The sequence below is a fragment of the Lissotriton vulgaris genome, unplaced genomic scaffold (assembly GCF_964263255.1).
Source record: "Lissotriton vulgaris unplaced genomic scaffold, aLisVul1.2 SCAFFOLD_654, whole genome shotgun sequence".
Lineage (NCBI taxonomy): Eukaryota > Metazoa > Chordata > Amphibia > Caudata > Salamandridae > Lissotriton > Lissotriton vulgaris.
Window position 1 is genome coordinate 179,023 of NW_028247511.1, and position 16,684 is coordinate 195,706.

Genomic DNA, 16,684 nt, shown 5'->3' on the forward strand with positions numbered 1-16,684 from the left:
TAACTATATATTGGCTGCACTGAAACCAGTCATGTTTGGTATCAAACATGTTGGAATCCTACCCCAAAACCAATTCCAGTGAAGGATGTTGGATCACATGTATTAGGGGGCTCCCTTATGGTGCCCCCTTTATTCCCGGTACCGCCTTTTAGGGTCTAATACCAAGCTAGTGCTGCTGACGACCCCAGACAGGATTATGCCCTCCAGCTGTTGAGCTGAGCTTGAGCAGGGGAAGGCAGAACAATAGGTTTCCTGTCTTAGGCAGGTGTAACCACCTCCCAGACAGAACTTAGTGTATTAGGCTGAAGTGGGGCGCTTGCCAGCGCCGCTAGACTGCTTTGAAGGATACAATTGATGCCCTCTTTGCATACTCCAGTGTGAACCTGTTCAGGAAGCAGTTTGCTCATATTCTGGTGCAAAACTGGACAAATGACATGGGAGTATCCTCCCTCTGTTCAGACCCTCCTATGGGAGGGAGCCTCGAATTGTCCCAACCCTTTCCGTAGTGTACTTAAGGGCTTACCTGTGGGTGGCTCTTCAGATTCATCATGGGGCAAGATTCAAGTCCGAAACCACTTCAACTTCCATCGCCTGGAACCGAGACTGCATCAAGGAAGACTCCTGCTGCTCCTGGTCTTGTCGTCTTGCCAGTCTTCTGTGATATCTGTCCCTGTGCTTTATCCAGGTTCTCCTCCTGGCCTGTGGGCATCAAAAACATCTGAAGTAATCTCCCTTGGAGTGAAGGAGTCACGCCCCTGCATCTGCGAGCACCACAACCAAGCTGATTGGTCTTCTGCTCCTAACGTCCTATGGACTCCCAAAGGCTCAGCAACACAGGTGGTGGTTCTGCAATTCACTCCAGGCCAGCACTGTCTTCTAAGAAATTTTGAGGCCAGTATCCCTTGTCAAAACTGCTGGAACAGAACCCCTACGCACTGCATCGACTTGCCTTTGCCAAGGCTTGTTGACTCTGTTCTCCAGAGATCTTCGGACTACAATAAGCTCTAGCCTCCAGCATCTTGTCCTGGTAAGATCTTCTTCTTCAATGCATCTTCTGCACCGGGGGCCTGCATCTTTGGTGAGCTGCTCGAGGTCCTCTTGCAACTCCTGTGCCTTTGGCCTGTGGGTCCTCTTGAGGGTCTTTTTTTGGTTGCGGTGGGCTCCTCTGCTTGCTCGGAGCCTGCTCTGACTCTTCTGCACTAGGCGAGTCCCTTGAACCTTGCTGGTCCCAATGCAGCACCTTTTTCATTTACCACCTCTGTTGTTGCTGCCAAGGCTTGTTGATGTTCCCGCTGGATACCAACAGCCTTCTTCTTGACATGTGACATGGAACAACTTGTGAACAGCTCCTGGTCTTCCACAGCATCACCTGGTACGTACAACTGCAGTGACAAGTTCACTGTCTTCACTCCTCCATCTTCCATCATCGGTGGTCATTGGTCTTCCGTTCCTCCAGGTCACTTCCGAGTGGCATAGACTCTGCCTCCTCTGCTTCATGAATCCATCCGTGGATTCCAACAGACTCCTTTCACCTTCTTCGCCAGCTGCATCTTTACTGAAGTCCTCCATTGTGGTCTACAGCAGTTTCCGATGTCACTTCGCACCTATACACCCGGCTTCCCTGGTGTAGGTATCCTGGTTCCTGGGGTATCCATGGTTGGGGTGACTCTCCAACCTTCCATCTTCCACAGGTTTTTTCAGGGTCCACTGGAAGGTTGCTTCTTCTTAAAAACTGCAACCGCGACTTTCCCATTGACTTGCATTGAGTACACTGTTGTGTTTCCACTCTGCACAAAGCCTCCGTGGGGTTCCAGGGTAATTACCTTGGGTGGTTCCTTGTGTCCCTGGTTCTGAGTCTTCAGGTCCAAGTCCCGACTTCAGTTGCAGTTCACATTCCACTTCTTTAGTATATGATTTGGTCTCCCCCTGGAGTCTACTGTGTATTAGTGCCTACTTACCTGTTTACATTTGAAATATTGTGTATATTGTGTTGATATCTCCAGGTAGGATATTTACCAATATATTAGTGAGTGTGTATAGTAAATATAACTATTTTTATAACTAGACTGTGTGGTTATTTTCGTTTAAACTATATGATTAGTTCTGGTAAAACTAGCTGCTTTACACTCCTTCTGGACTATGCCTGAAGGTTGCTCTCCACAGCTACCACTTAGAGAGCTTTCTAAGGTTGTCTAAGACCACTAAAATCACCATAAGGCTTGTCTGGATTAGTGCAAGGTGGTTCACTTAGATAAGTGTGCACCATATACTATGCCAGCCTCCTACACACACTCATTCTCACCACTCACTTTTGGCCACTGATTTGCACTCACTTGCACTCATTCATTTTCCCTCCGTCTCTTGTACCTACTCTCACCCTACTCACTGATTTGCACTCTCTCATTCACTCTTATTTGACTCACTTATAATTTCTCACTCGCTCACACACAATTCTACATATCAATATACATGCTCACTCTGCGAGAGGCGTGGTCCGCTCCTTTTGCTTTGTGCTCCTCTCTGCCCCCCCTTCCACCTCAGGTCCCCTCCCTCCATACCCTCCTTCCACCTCAAGGCCCCTCCCTCCGTACCCTCCTTCCACCTCAGGGCTCCTCCCCGTACCCCTCCTTCCACCTCAGGGCTCCTCCCTGTACCCCTCCTTCCACCTCAGGGCTCCTCCCTGTACCCCTCCTTCCACCTCAGGTCCCCTCCCTCCGTACCCTCCTTCCACCTCAGGGCTCCTTCCCGTACCCCTCCTTCCACCTCAGGGCTCCTCCCTGTACCCCTCCTTCCACCTCAGGGCTCCTCCCTGTACCCCTCCTTCCACCTCAGGTCCCCTCCCTCCGTACCCTCCTTCCACCTCAGGGCTCCTCCCCGTACCCCTCCTTCCACCTCAGGGCTCCTCCCTGTACCCCTCCTTCCACCTCAGGTCCCCTCCCTCCGTACCCTCCTTCCACCTCAGGGCTCCTTCCCGTACCCCTCCTTCCACCTCAGGGCTCCTCCCTGTACCCCTCCTTCCACCTCAGGGCTCCTCCCTGTACCCCTCCTTCCACCTCAGGTCCCCTCCCTCCGTACCCTCCTTCCACCTCAAGGCCCCTCTCCATACCCCTCCTTCCACCTCAGGTCCCCTCCCTCCGTACCCTCCTTCCACCTCAAGGCCCCTCTCCATACCCCTCCTTCCACCTCAGTGCCCCTCCTCTCCTTGTTTTTGTTCCGCCTTTGCCTGTTATATTGTTCCCCCTCTGCTGCTTATTCTTTCTTTTCTTTACTTAAGATTTATAAACTATTTGCCGCACAAAGCCATATGTCCTGTTTCGTTGGATACGTTGGCTTGCTGGTAAAGATCTCCTTCCGAATGCTGGATGTACATTGGATAAAATCCGACTCATTGTTACGGAATGTCATAATTTGATATCCACCTTGTCCTATCTTTTTTTCTGCAATAATGTTTTTTTTCTTAAATATACATGCTCACACAAACACCCCACATATAAATAGAAAGCACATGTGAATGTGTGTCAGTGCAGCGTTGATGATCTCTGACTAATAATTAAAGTAAACAAAGGCAGAAAAGTCCTCTTACATGCTTTTTCGTTTCACGCCCTATGTAGTATCATGCCAGGGCCTTTACAGACTGACTCCTGAATCTCTTGGGAGGGTGGCAGCTCCGGAGGGCACATGGCGGCCTGCCCTGCCAGCCTCACAAGGGAGAACACAAATCCCCTTTGGGCGGGGTAAGCACCGGAGCCGAGCCAAACAGACTTGTGACTTCAAACCGAAAGTGAAAGAGACAACGGGGTGAGGGGGAGAGACCGGGGAGGCAGCAGACGACGTGCAAGGAAGCAGACACGGGAAAGAGATTGAGAGAGAAGAGAAAGAGACAGAGGGAGAGAAAAGAGGGAGAGACAAAACCTGAGAAGAAAGAGGCTGACAGAGAGACTACCGCAGGGAGGCTGAGAAAAGACAGAGTCCAGGTGAAGAAAGAGAAAGCGAAGAGACAGCCAACGGGAGACCGGTCCAGAGAACAAGGGAAGAGACAGGGCACGAGAGATAGGAGAGAGAGCATCGGAGAAGCTAACAAAGAGAAACTGGTGGCCGGAGGCTCGTGTGCGCTCATCATGCTCGCCAGAGGGGTCTCACTCACGCCCCGCGCAGGTGGCTTCAGCTTCGAGAACTGCCACAGGTGAGACCTTTAGTACCGAGCTGGACAGGTCTGAATAGTTTTGCTTCTTAAAATGATGGCTGCTTGCAGCTCCACAAATGTCCTGAGGGAGGGCTTTGTAGTGTCTGAGGCTTCACCTCAGAAACAAGACCTTCTCCTGTGGGGTTGGAGCCCCTCTAGTGACAGTCCTAAGGGACCCCCACAAGAAGCCAGGGCAGAGAGGCAGGGGCTGGACTTTGCTCCTTGTTTTTAACAGGAGGGCCTCTTCCTGGTTGAGTTGATGCCTCCATATTCGGACCCATGATTTATGACGTTGCCCACCGACCACCCCAAAAGTTCTCCACCATGTTAGCATCATAAAAACAATTTTTTTGCAGCCAGGAATGTCTCAAACTATTTTGGCGCCATACACCAAGCATGTTTTTAAACACATCACCCGGTTTTTGTGTGTCACAGTGACCAGACTCTCCTTACACTGCAATGCATTCATGCTCTGTTACTGTGTGCTTTAGTTTGCTGTTAATCTGCCGTGTGAGCCTACCTATTCTAGTCTGCATGGTGATGTGTTAGGGATATAAAAATCCTCCTACAAGTGACCACAGTGGTTTCTGACCTCAAGAATCCTCACTTTTGTATCCTTCCACACAATGCTAGCTGTGTGAAGCGGGGTACACAAAGCGAGGAACACTCTCGAAAGCCAGATACAGGCACTGGTCAGAAGCATACGTAAGCATTCCCCTATGCTCTTCTCGGGTTCCCCAATAGAACTAGCTGTGCTTGAACTTTACTGACTGCCCTACATGGCAATGGCTAGGGGCCCTCCCATGTCTCATGAGTGTCTAGAGTTTTTAAGAAAAATATACAGGCCATTTTGTAAAATGTTGCTGCTCTGGAAGGGACAAAGTCTAGTAAGAGAATAATAATTTGTGTACAATTCTTAGAATCCTTTAGCGGTCGAGCGTCAGGTTGCGAAAGACATATTGTGAGCTTCAAGTGGGCTTTAAGCCCTCCCTTGTTTACCATTGGTTGGCTTTATTGTCACTCTCATTTGCTTGCTTCATACTCAATGGCTTACCATCAACTTTTTGTGTTTGTCTCTCCCCTGAAGCATAGACTCTTTACAATCCTTTTGATTCACTCATTTGTATCCTTCCACTGCTCCCATTTAAGGATCTACTTTTTTTCTTTTTCATTCTGCGTACACATCTTTAAGCTGCTCATGCGCAACACAGACTAACCAGATCTCTGTCGGTGAGGGGCTGTTAGCAGGTTAGTGGAAAGAAGTGGGTGTGGGTGAGTGTTCAGGCACAGGGGAAGGAGTTACATCTGCAACGTGGCCTCATGTCTTGTGTGATACTTATTGCTATTTCTGAAGTTTTAGTCATAACACTTTGCAATCTGGGCTTTGTAGTTTTGAAAGTATGGACTAAAACCCCAGCAGGGAAAGTGCTGTTGGAAAAGTGCCAAGAGTAACTGAATGCGTGCACCTGAATTGGGCCACGTGCCATCTCTTAGGAGTGGAGGTGGGTGGAGTGCAGTAGAAAGGACAGCGAAGAATGAGGCGACGGGCTGTGGATTGGAGCAAGGCAAGCAGGGGGAGGGACAGAGAAGAATACATCTGGGCGGCTGGAGTAGGAGGCAGTGCTGGCTACGGGTGACACATACTGAGATAACGATGTGGGCAAGGCGCCTTTGCCAGAGATCTGTGTTTAGCATGCAGGTCACAGATTCAAGTCCCAGCACAAAATGGCGGCTAGGGAAGGGTGTGTGGTATAATTGTAATCATTCAGTATATTTTTGAGTTCGATAAAGTATTTTGATTATCTTGATACATGTTATTTAAAGAGACCTAAGAATGGGATTGCAAGAGTGTTGGGACCAGAGTCTGATGGCTATGTGGCATTTGTGTTTGATCCCATAGTCAAAGCCTGGCAGGTCCACACAGCTTTGATTTCCCCAAGGTCAATAAAATGATTGCCACTGAGTTAAGTAACAACACACATCTGTTATTAGGTCCAAGATACACTTCACAGTATTTGTTTGCCTTACAAATACTTCATGTTACTAAGTAGTGGGAGAGATCAGCTTCGTCGGTGAGCGCTGGACTAATGATGCTTACGAGCTGTAAGAGATCAGCTTAAAAAACCAAAAAGGTGATTGATCTCGGACACAGGGAATATTATGGACCTTGTATCACCTCAAACCTCACTTTACTACTAAGATCTCCCAAACAACCCTTTCTAAATTCTTCCCTCATGTATCTACTCATCCTAAACCTTCTACTACTATGATCTCCCAATGAACACTTTCTAGAATCTTCCCTCTTCTATCCCTTTATTCTCCTTTTCAATCCAAGTACCAGACTCGCTTGTCCACCGCTCAAATTAATTAATATTTCCCTGTACTAATCCACCATTAATCCTTTTTGTGCTCCTAAGTATTGTGCTACTCGTCAATAAGCAATTTGATGTCTCGTCAGGAATAGTAAGCGCTATATAAATACAATTATAATTACATTTGATTCCATCCTTTTTGCTCACTGTGCCACTTCAGACTGGGACTAACATTGTGCACATAAGCCTTGGTTCTGCTTTAGAAGGAACAATCCAGCATGAAACACAAGTGACCTCAGGATAATTCAGTCTCCATGGGCCTCATCAGTGAGGAGAATTTCGGATCCTATGGCATGGCAAGCAGGAGACCCGAACTGGGGCTAGCCGACATACGCAGGATGTTTCACTGAGGAAAACAAAGTGATGGATGGAATGTTTGAATTAATCTCAGACACTGATAGGTACTCTGAGTTATGCTCCAGAATATCTCAGCCTGGAGTCAGCGGCTTTGGGGAGCCGCAAGTCTGTGGCTCTGAGAGAGATCAGTGAGTGGGGACCTATGAGGCTACTATACAGAGAAAGTTAGACCCGGGTGTCAGTGAGTGTGACACTTGCTAGGTTACAGTCATTGGTCAGTGCACCCGGAGTCTGTGAGTGTGGGACCTTTGAGTCTGTAGTACTGGTGTCAGTGAGTGTGGAACCCAGTGTTTTAACTGAGATGAAAAAGGACAGGGACTTTCTAAATGGGAACACATGGTCGAACTGTAACTAGGACTCCGTTATAAGAAGTGCGGCTTACTTACTCGGGATGTGAACAAGAATCCTGTGCTTAGCAAATTTATAAAGAGGCTTATCAAACAAAGAATGCAAGACACTCTCAATCCTACAATCTCAGTTATACAGTGAGTCTTAAAATATGCCTTCCAGCACTGGTAAAAAATGGGCATAGAAAAGTAAGGGACTAGGGGGCAGATTATCAATGCTGGCGATATGCTATTTTCGCCGCTTTAGCGGCCGTTTTCGGCCGCTAAGCGGCGATAATACTATCGACCAATTAGCAAGCTGTCGCTAATCGATGTTAGCGACAGCTTTGAGGCGATAGCGAGCGGTTTGGGGCCCGCTTTGCATGTTAGCGATAATTATCGCTAATGACATGCAAAGTGAGCGTTCCCAACCCGTTAGCGACTGAAAGCAGTCGCTAATGTCGCTAACGCCTATTAGCAAGGCAGGCGTAGCGATGGCAATATTCGCGTTAAGCGCGAATATCGCCAAAAACTAACACCTGCCCAGACCAGTTCTTAGCCATGTTATCCAATGGGAGTTGGATAACATGGCTAAGAACATTTAGTCGCCAATGCGTGAATATCGCTGTATTCTCAGCGATATTCACGCTATCGTCGGAAAAATTATCGCTTTGGAGATAAACGTAGCTAATAGCACGTTATCTCAGCGAGAAATTCCGCCAATGCTTAGCGATAAAAAAATTGTTGCTAAGCCTAGTTAGCGATAAATATCACGAATCGTTGGTAATATGCCCCTAGAGGGTGTTAGGCAGAGAGGTGGGTGGGAAACAAAACAAATCCATGATTTGAAACTTTACCGGTATTGGGATTTGACCCTAGATACGAGAGTACGTTGGACCTTGAAGTAACGCCTGTGTCTTAGGCGGGTCAGACACTGTCACGATACAAAGTTAGTGGTCCTTTTCAGCACTCCTGATATTGCTGGCTGAGACACCAGTGATACTAGTTGCTGCCTTTCGTTTTATCAGCTACTCAACATAGGCAGAGGTTTGACCAGAGTCTGCCATTCACAAACACAGGAAAAAAACACTGTCTCATCAAGAGAACCAAAAAAACAAATCTTTTAATTTTTCAAGAGGCTTCATGTTTTTTTTGCTGGCGAATTAGCGAAGAATAGAAATAGAGGTTGTTAGAACCGTCTTGGGAGTACCAGGAGCACTTAATGGTTACTAGGTCACGTCTGAGGTGATTGAGACCTTTTATCTCTTGATACCCCAGGGCCAGACCTTATTGTGGTTAGAAAAATTGAGCACCATGTACACACTTTCAGGACTTGACCCATAGGACGGCAAGGCGAGCTGTTCGCTTCTCAGGTGTGTAGTGTTGGGGTAAAGACTCAGAACTAAATGAACACAGAGAAGAACTCATTAATTACTTTACAGCCCAGTGCTTTAACTTCATAAAACAAGCATTTACAATGCAATAGGTCTCGCAGTGACATTATTTTTAGCTATTGACATTGTAAATTACATTGTTTTTTTGTTTTGTTTTTCTTTTTCCCCCTGCCCCCAAACATTACAAATGTTGAAAGATATCCTGAATTCTAGGAGGCGACAACGTGACATCTAGACAGTCTCACTTTCAAAAGTTTTTAGTTAGGTACCTCCTTCCCCCACCCATCTTCCTACAAAAACAAAAGTTGCGTTAGTGTAGCCAAATAAAACGAGTTTAAGCTATTGTCATTTACAATGACAATGGCTTTTATTTATGTTTTTAAAAGCAATACATAAATAAAAGGCATTGGCATTTACAATGCCAATAGCTCAAAATTGCGTGAATGTGAGACTAATTGCATAGCAAGTGCTTGTATCTTCTGTGTTCAAACATATTTTGTTGAATGGATTCCAGCAATAAATAGCCTTTTAGGTGTTGACCAATCATGTTATTAGTGTAGATATCTAATCTCAATGAATGCTCAAGAGGTAGATGTGTTTTAACAAAGCGATACAAAAGGGGATAATGGACGGAGCGTTTGAGCAAATCAAACACTCACCCCCAGTCAACTGATCTGGGTTTAATCCATCACCATTCTTTAGCTCACTCAGCCACCCCAGTTCAGACATGGCCATATGCAAATCAGTCTGACCCTGTACCTCATGGGAACAGTCCAGCCCGAACTGCCAAGCCATGTCTTCCCTGGACCGGAAACAAGGCCCAGATTCATCAAACTAAAATCCGCTCGCAAAGGGGCAGATTCTCTGAATCTGCCTCTTTGCGAGCGGTATTTTTGCATTTGGGATGCATCATCCCAAATGCAAAAATCGCAATTTTAGAAATCGCTAAATTGCGATTATTGCATTTAAGGAATCTCAAATTGAGATTCCTTAAATGCAATGCATGAAAGTTTTTAAAATAGCGAAATCGCTAATAGGGCACGCAAATTACCATGAAGTACAACTTCATGGTAATTTGCAAAAACTTTGAAAAATGAACTAAAGTGCTTTTTTCAAAGTTTCATGTTGCGCACACACATGCCTTAAGGGCATGTGTGTGCGCAACATATGTGCACATATCAATTTCAGGGGTGCAACAGGGTGTCCTTTGACACCACTGCACCCTTGAAATCGCAATCTCAATTTGCGAATCGCTAATTGCGATTCGTAAATTGAGATTGTCTTCCCATTCATTCCTATGGGCCTCTAGGCCCATAGGAATGAATGGGGAGGTATTCCTTAATTGTGACTCGCAATTTGCTCGTCGCAATTAAGGAATTCTAAGAAATCGCTATTTTTAAGTGATTTCTTGATGCATTCCATTTTGCAATTCCTTAATAGCGAATCGGTATTTTTCGCTATTAAGGAATCGCAAATTGGGTTGTTGATGCATCTGGGGGCAAGCATCCTGGGACCGGTTTCGGATTCATAATCCTCATCAGCCAGGCTATCCTGAATCCAGTGCCCAGGTGAGCAAGGGACTCACGGCTGAGCATACCCTGCCAATTTAGAGCGAACAAAGCAATACAAAAGGGGATAATGGACAGAGCGTTTGAGCAAATCAAACACTCACCCCCAGGCAACTGATCTGGGTTTAATCCATCACCATTCTTTAGCTCACTCAGCCACCCCAGTTCAGACATGGCCATATGCAAATCAGTCTGACCCTGTGCCTCATGGGAACAGTCCAGGCCGAACTGCCAAGCCATGTCTTCCCTGGACCGGAAACAAGCATCCTGGGACCGGTTTCGGATTCATAATCCTCATCAGCCAGGCTATCTTGAATCCAGTGGCCAAGTGAGCAAAGGACTCACGTCTGAGCATACCCTGCCAATGTAGGGCAAACAAAGCAATACAAAAGGGGATAATGGACGGAACATGGCTTGGCAGTTCGGGCTGGACTATTCCCATGAGGCACAGGGTCAGACTGATTTTCATATGGCCATGTCTGAACTGGGGTGGCAGAGTGGGCTAAAGAATGGGTGTTGACTGGGTGTGAATGTTTGATTGGTTCAGATGCTCTGTCCATCACCACCCCCTTTTGTACCGCTTTATTCGCCATAATTTGGCAGGGTATGCTCAGGCGTGAGTCCCTTGCTCACTTTGCCACTGGATTCAAGCAAGCCTGGCTGAAGACGGCTGTAATGCCAGAAACCGGTCCTAGGAAGCTTGAATCCGGTCCACGGAAGGCATGGCTTGGCAGTTCGGGCTGGACTGTTCCCATGAGGCACAGGGTCAAGGCTGATTTGCATATGGCCATATCTGAACTGGGGTGGTGTGGAGTGCAAAAAAACGATGGATTTAGGCCCAGATCTCTCTACTGGGGTGAACGTATGACATTGTTCTGCATTCTGTCCATCAACTGTTGTTTTTGCATTTGTCACCCCAAGTGGGATGGGTATGCTCAGACATGAGTCCCATGCTCTCCACATCACTGCATACGTCGTTTGGTGGATGACTAAGGAGATTTTTTAATCCCGATTGGATCGCCAAACGTGTGGTGGATATAAATAGAATTTTTTTTTTAAAAAATGAACAATACATATGAGAAAAATTAAAAGAAGACGTGGAACCTTATATTTACAGGACTGTTCTCCTGCTACTGGCGGAAACAAACTGAACAATCCCCTATTTCCTGTTTGCTTAAGGCCTATTGGCCCTGGGAATTGAAAGAAGGGCTTTCCAAATATCTTTTGAAGTTAAGAAGTTCACTATATTTGAACATTAGGACGAGATCCCTTGAGGACATTTTTGGGCAACCTGTGTTGAATATGATACGCAGTGTTGAAATAGATGTGTAGCAAGCCTGAAGAAGGAGGTGGATCAACATAATCCTCCGAAACGCATTGCTGTCTTTTTGCTCACAAACCACTGAATGCATTTGTACATTATCTTTTGATATAAGTAATCAATGTTATACCAATGTGAAGATTGTTATTAATTTCTATTATTTTTTGTATTTTTGTGACTTGGTTTTTTTATAGATGTGTTTAATGTGTATATTGTTGTGCTATTTTTAGCAAGATATTTTTAATGATTTTATATGAATAAGCTTAAAAATTAAAACAAAATTTCCCTCACGGAAAATAATTCCTGTCAAATTGTTGACTTTCTGGTGTTGAAGGTACTGACCCAATGAATGTTTTGGAGTGTTGTTGATTACTGAGGTATGATTGGATACATTGTATGACAAGAGAATATCCCAAAGGGAATTTTTCTCAGACTTAAGCTGTTCCCATGAGGCACAGGGTCAGACTGATTTGCATATGGCCATGTCTGAACTGGGGTGGCAGAGTGGGCTAAAGAACGGTGATGGATTAAACCCAGATCTGTTGACTGGGTGTGAGTGTTTTATTGGTTCAGATGCTCCGTCCATCACCACCCCCTTTTGTATCGCTTTGTTCGCCATAATTTGGCAGGGTATGCTCAGACGGGAGTCCCTTACTCACTTTGCCACTGGATTCAAGCGAGCCTGGCTGAAGGCAGTTGTAATGCCAGAAACCGGTCCTAGGAAGATTGAATCCGGTCCAGGGAAGGCATGGCTTGGCATTTCGGGCTGGACTGTTCCCATTAGGCACAGGGTCAGCTGATTTGCATATGGCTATGTCTGAACTGGGGTTGCAGAGTTGGCTAAAGAACAGTGATGGATTAAACGCAGATCTTTTAACTGGGTGTGAGTGTTTGATTGATTCAGATGCTCCGTCCATCACCACCCCCTTTTGTACAGACGTGTTTTAACAACCTAGTAACACTAACTATGTACATGTATGAATGTATGCATACACATGATTAATTAAAGATGACACGTAGCCGAGAAGCAGCACGGCACTGCATAGGGCCCAAGGCAAAGACACAGTCAGCATGTGTTTGAAGGGGTAGCTGGTTACTAAGAGCGAAAGTGGAGTGTTACTGCATCGTAATGCAGTATTTTTTTAAGTGGTGAGTTTTCTAATTGAAGCATTGGTGAGGCAGTCCTGTTGGATACGGATGACATTCTAGCCTGGGTGCATACTTTAAGAAAGCTGCTGCCTTTTGTTGTTTTTTTTATAAAGCGCTAACTCGGCCAGAAGGTGTTGGGCGCTTTAAATGAGCACCAGTCATGTTACACAAGGACACATTCATTTTTGGTAGGCACAGGGAGCTTAAGTGATTTCCCCAGGATCGCAGGATGTTGAGCCGACGCCAAGGCTTTTTGTGCAATCATATTTAAAAACTGTTCAATCCATTCCTGCCAAGTAAGATTCTCGCATGAACCATAGCAGGAAAGTCCTTTCCCAACAGAAAATTAGGCAAACAATAACGAGCAAGAGAGGGGGCTCGTTGTCATCAACAAACACTGATGCACCAAGTGCTCCAAAAAGGACCACCAACCCGGAGCGTCTGCTGCCTAAAAACTGCATGAACAAAGAGATTAATTCCAAGTAGGCCACAGCAGACAAGTCAGCAGCTCCAATCAACGAAAGCCCCCTTTATTCGGAGTATACCTTTGTGTCATCCCTGGACTGCTTTAAATTCTTCATGATAGCAAGAAAAGGGGGGGGGGGTGTTCTTAAAACCAGTGATAAACATAATGTGGATTAATGGCTAGAGCGGCCGAGTTTGAAGCTGGGTAACCGGGTTCGAGTCTGGAGGGTGGCTGAACCATCCTGTGATTCTGGGCAAATCCCTTAATCTCCCCGTGCCTAGAAATGAATGTGTCCATCTAAAATGCAACTGATGGTCATGTAAAGTGCTCTTATACCTTTGGGTCGAATTTGCGCTATGTAAAACGGCCCAAAAAATATAAACAGCCAAGATGACAATCGTTAGTTTTCTCACGCGTACATAGTGAGTACAATAGTGTTAGGCTCAAAATGAAGAGTGCATATTGCAGCAGCTGCATTCTTTTCTATTAAGAAGTAGCTCCTATTATACACAGCGCTTAGAAAAGGGCTAAGAACAGATCCTGTGTACACGCTAGTGATGTACGTAGTCCTATTGTGAGGACTTGGATTAACGGACTGAGCAAGATTAGCTTCAAAGTTCAAAAACGCCAAACACAAAGGTTCATGTGGGTGAAAGTTGTTTATAAGTCAATTGTTGGTCAGTACAGAAAATAGTAGCCAGCCGACACGTGTTTCATCACACCAAGAAGGAGATATGACTCATCAGGGCTGAAGGGCTACGGTAGTGTCAGGATCGTGGTGGCAATAACCGGTGGAATGCTAGCCACGTATGTGTGGACTGTAAGTAAAATGTCGCCAAATCTCCCGCTCATCAAGAAAACCACATCGGAAAGTTGCACCTTCTCCTACATCGCTCCTAAAGCGTGGAATCACCTACCACTACACATAAGAGCCTCCTCACTTCTTTAGATCCTCAAGAGACTGAAAATCTGGGTTTTCAAGTGGTCCCACTAGGCCCTAAGCTTGGCTAGACTCGCACCTGCTCAGCGCCAGGGTACCCTCCGAGGTGACAGTGTGCTTTACTGATCTGCATAACAAATGCAATTGAATTCCGGGTTATAACCCCTCCCACGCTCATGATGAGCTCAGCTCGTCATGAGCCATGGTTCTCGTGTGCTCATGACGAGCTGAGCTCATTCTGATCGTTAGAACTTTCGCACGCTGGGCAAATTCCTCTGCTGTGCGAGCGTTCTAATTAAATGGATGTGGTCATGACGAGCCCAGCTCGTCATGAGCACACGACCACCGTGGCACTCAGCTCATTATGAACACCGGGGCGCTGTGCGCCCCCCCCCCCCCCTCAGCACGGCAGGGGAATGACCCCAGCAGCCAAGGGGTTAACACAGTGCTATAGTTAAGGCAAAAGAGATCTACAAAGGGAAATCACTGGTTCTGGCTTACAGTGGAAAGTGCGAGCAGGTTATTCAAGTTCTAGTTCAAGAATTTATATAGCGCACTACTCACCCAGAGGGTCTCAAGGCGCTTGGGGAGGGGGTTCATTATTTATCGAATAGCCAGGTTTTAAGTTCTTTTCTGAAGGAGATGTGGTTCTGTGTAAGGTGGAGGTGAGTAGGGAGTGAGTTCCAGGTCTTGGCCGCCAAGTAGGAGAAGGATCTACCTCCCATGGTGGATCTTTGGATACGCGGAACTGCGGCGAGGCCTTGATTGGATGATCTTAGTTGGCAGGTGGGTGTGTAGAAGGATAGTCGAGGGTTGAGGCATTCGGGCCCTAGTTTGTAGAGGGCCTTGTGTGCGTGAGTGAGGAGACGGAATGTTATTCTCTTGTTGACGGGAAGCCAGTGGAGGTCTTTCAGGTGGCCGGTAATGTGATCTTGTTGAGGGATGTCCAAAATGAGTCTCGCTGATGCGTTTTGGATGCGTTGGAGTTTTTTCTGTAATTTGGCTGTAATTCCGGCGTAGAGGGTGTTTCCGTAGTCAAGTTGACTCGTAGCCAGTGCGTGGGTGATAGTCTTTCTTGTCTCGGTGGGGATCCAATGGAAGATTTTTTTGAGCATACGAAGTACGTTGAAGCAGGAGGATGTTGACTTGATTGGTCATCGAGAGTGAAGAGTCTAGGATGAAGCCAAGGTTACGTGCGTGGTCCGTGGGTATGGGTGCTGAGCCCAGATCCGAGGGCCCCCATGAGTCGTCCCAGGCAGAGGGGGTTGGTCCCAGGATGAGCACTTCCGTTTTGTCTGAGTTAAGTTTAAGGCGGCTGTTTTTCATCCATATGGCTACTTCTTTCATTCCTTCGAGAAGATTGGTTTTGGCGGTGTTGGGGTCTTTGGTGAGGGAAAGAATCACTTGGGTGTCGTCAGCGTAGGAGATTATGTTAAGGTTGTGTTGACGCGCGATGGAAGCGAGTGGACTCATGTAGACGTTGAAGAGGGTGGGACTGAGTGATGATCCTTGTGGTACACCGCAGATGACTTCGGTGGCCTCTGATTTGAATGGGGGAAGTCGGACTCTCTGAGTTCTCCCAGCGAGGAACGAGATGATCCAGTCCAAGGTTTTTCCTTTTATGCCGATGTTGCTGAGGCGTTGTATGAGTGTACTGTGGCAGACAGTGTCGAAGGCGGCAGGGAGGTCGAGTAGGATGAGGGCCACTGTTTCTCCGTTGTCCAGTAGTGTTCGGATGTCGTCTGTTGCTGCGATGAGGGCGGTTTCGGTGCTGTGTTTGGCTCGAAAGCCGGACTGTGAGGGATCGAGGGAGTTGTTGGATTCGAGGAAGGTGGCGAGTTGGCTATTGACGGCTTTCTCAATGACTTTGGCCGGGAATGGGAGGAGGGATATAGGGCGGTAGTTTTTAAGTTCAGATGGGTCTGCTGTGGGTTTCTTCAGGAGGGCGCTGACTTCGGCATGTTTCCAGCTTTCTGGAAAGGTGGCAGAGATGAAGGAGCAGTTGATGACATCCCGGAGATGGGGTGCGATGCTGGAGTCTGCTTTGTTGAGGATGTGGTGGGGACATGGGTCGGTTGGCGATCCAGAGTGGATGGAATTCATGAGGCGGATGGTGTCTTCAGTGGTGATTGGGTTCCAGGCGCTGAGGTTGTTAGAGGGCGGTTTAGGTTCTGAGGGGGGTGGAGAGGATTGTTTGTTGGAACTGTTTTCGAAGCTGTTGTGTAAGTCGGCAATTTTGTTGTAGAAGAAGGAGGATAACGAATCGCAGAGGTCTTGGGAGGGAGTGATGTCGTTTGAGGCTGCGGTGGGGTTGGTGAATTCTTTGACGATGTTGAATAGTTCCTTGCTGTTATGGGCGTTGTTGTCGAGTTGATTCTTGAATGCTGATTTCTTAGTGGATCGGATCAGCTGGTGGTGTTTGCGGGTGGCTGTCTTGAGGGTGGTCATGTTGTCGGAGGTTGGGTTTTTTCTCCATGTCTTCTCAAGAGTGCGGCATAGCTTTTTGGATTTCTTAAGGTCATCGTTGAACCAGGGGGCCTTTTTGCTGTCTTGTTTGATGAGATCGTTTTTCAAGGGTGCTAGTTCGTCAGCGCTGTGAGTGATCCAT

The 16,684-nt window shown here is 46.8% G+C and overlaps 1 protein-coding gene across 4 annotated transcripts in view; it reads left to right on the forward strand.

Annotated features, from left to right (window-relative positions):
* Positions 1–3,672: 3,672 nt before the first annotated feature.
* Positions 3,673–16,684, forward strand: part of LOC147665155 (proteasome subunit beta type-7-like) — a 154,126-nt gene continuing 141,114 nt past the window's right edge. The window contains exon 1 of one of the 4 annotated variants that reach the window (XM_086949721.1): positions 3,673–4,107. Coding sequence is in view for 3 of the 4 variants with exons in the window: in XM_086949719.1 (XP_086805845.1) it covers positions 4,119–4,183 (65 nt within the window). In the remaining variant the exon portion in view is untranslated. Of the gene's footprint in view, positions 4,184–16,684 lie in introns of all 4 variants that reach the window. The other 3 variants (XM_086949719.1, XM_086949722.1, XM_086949724.1) reach the window with 3 other exon arrangements.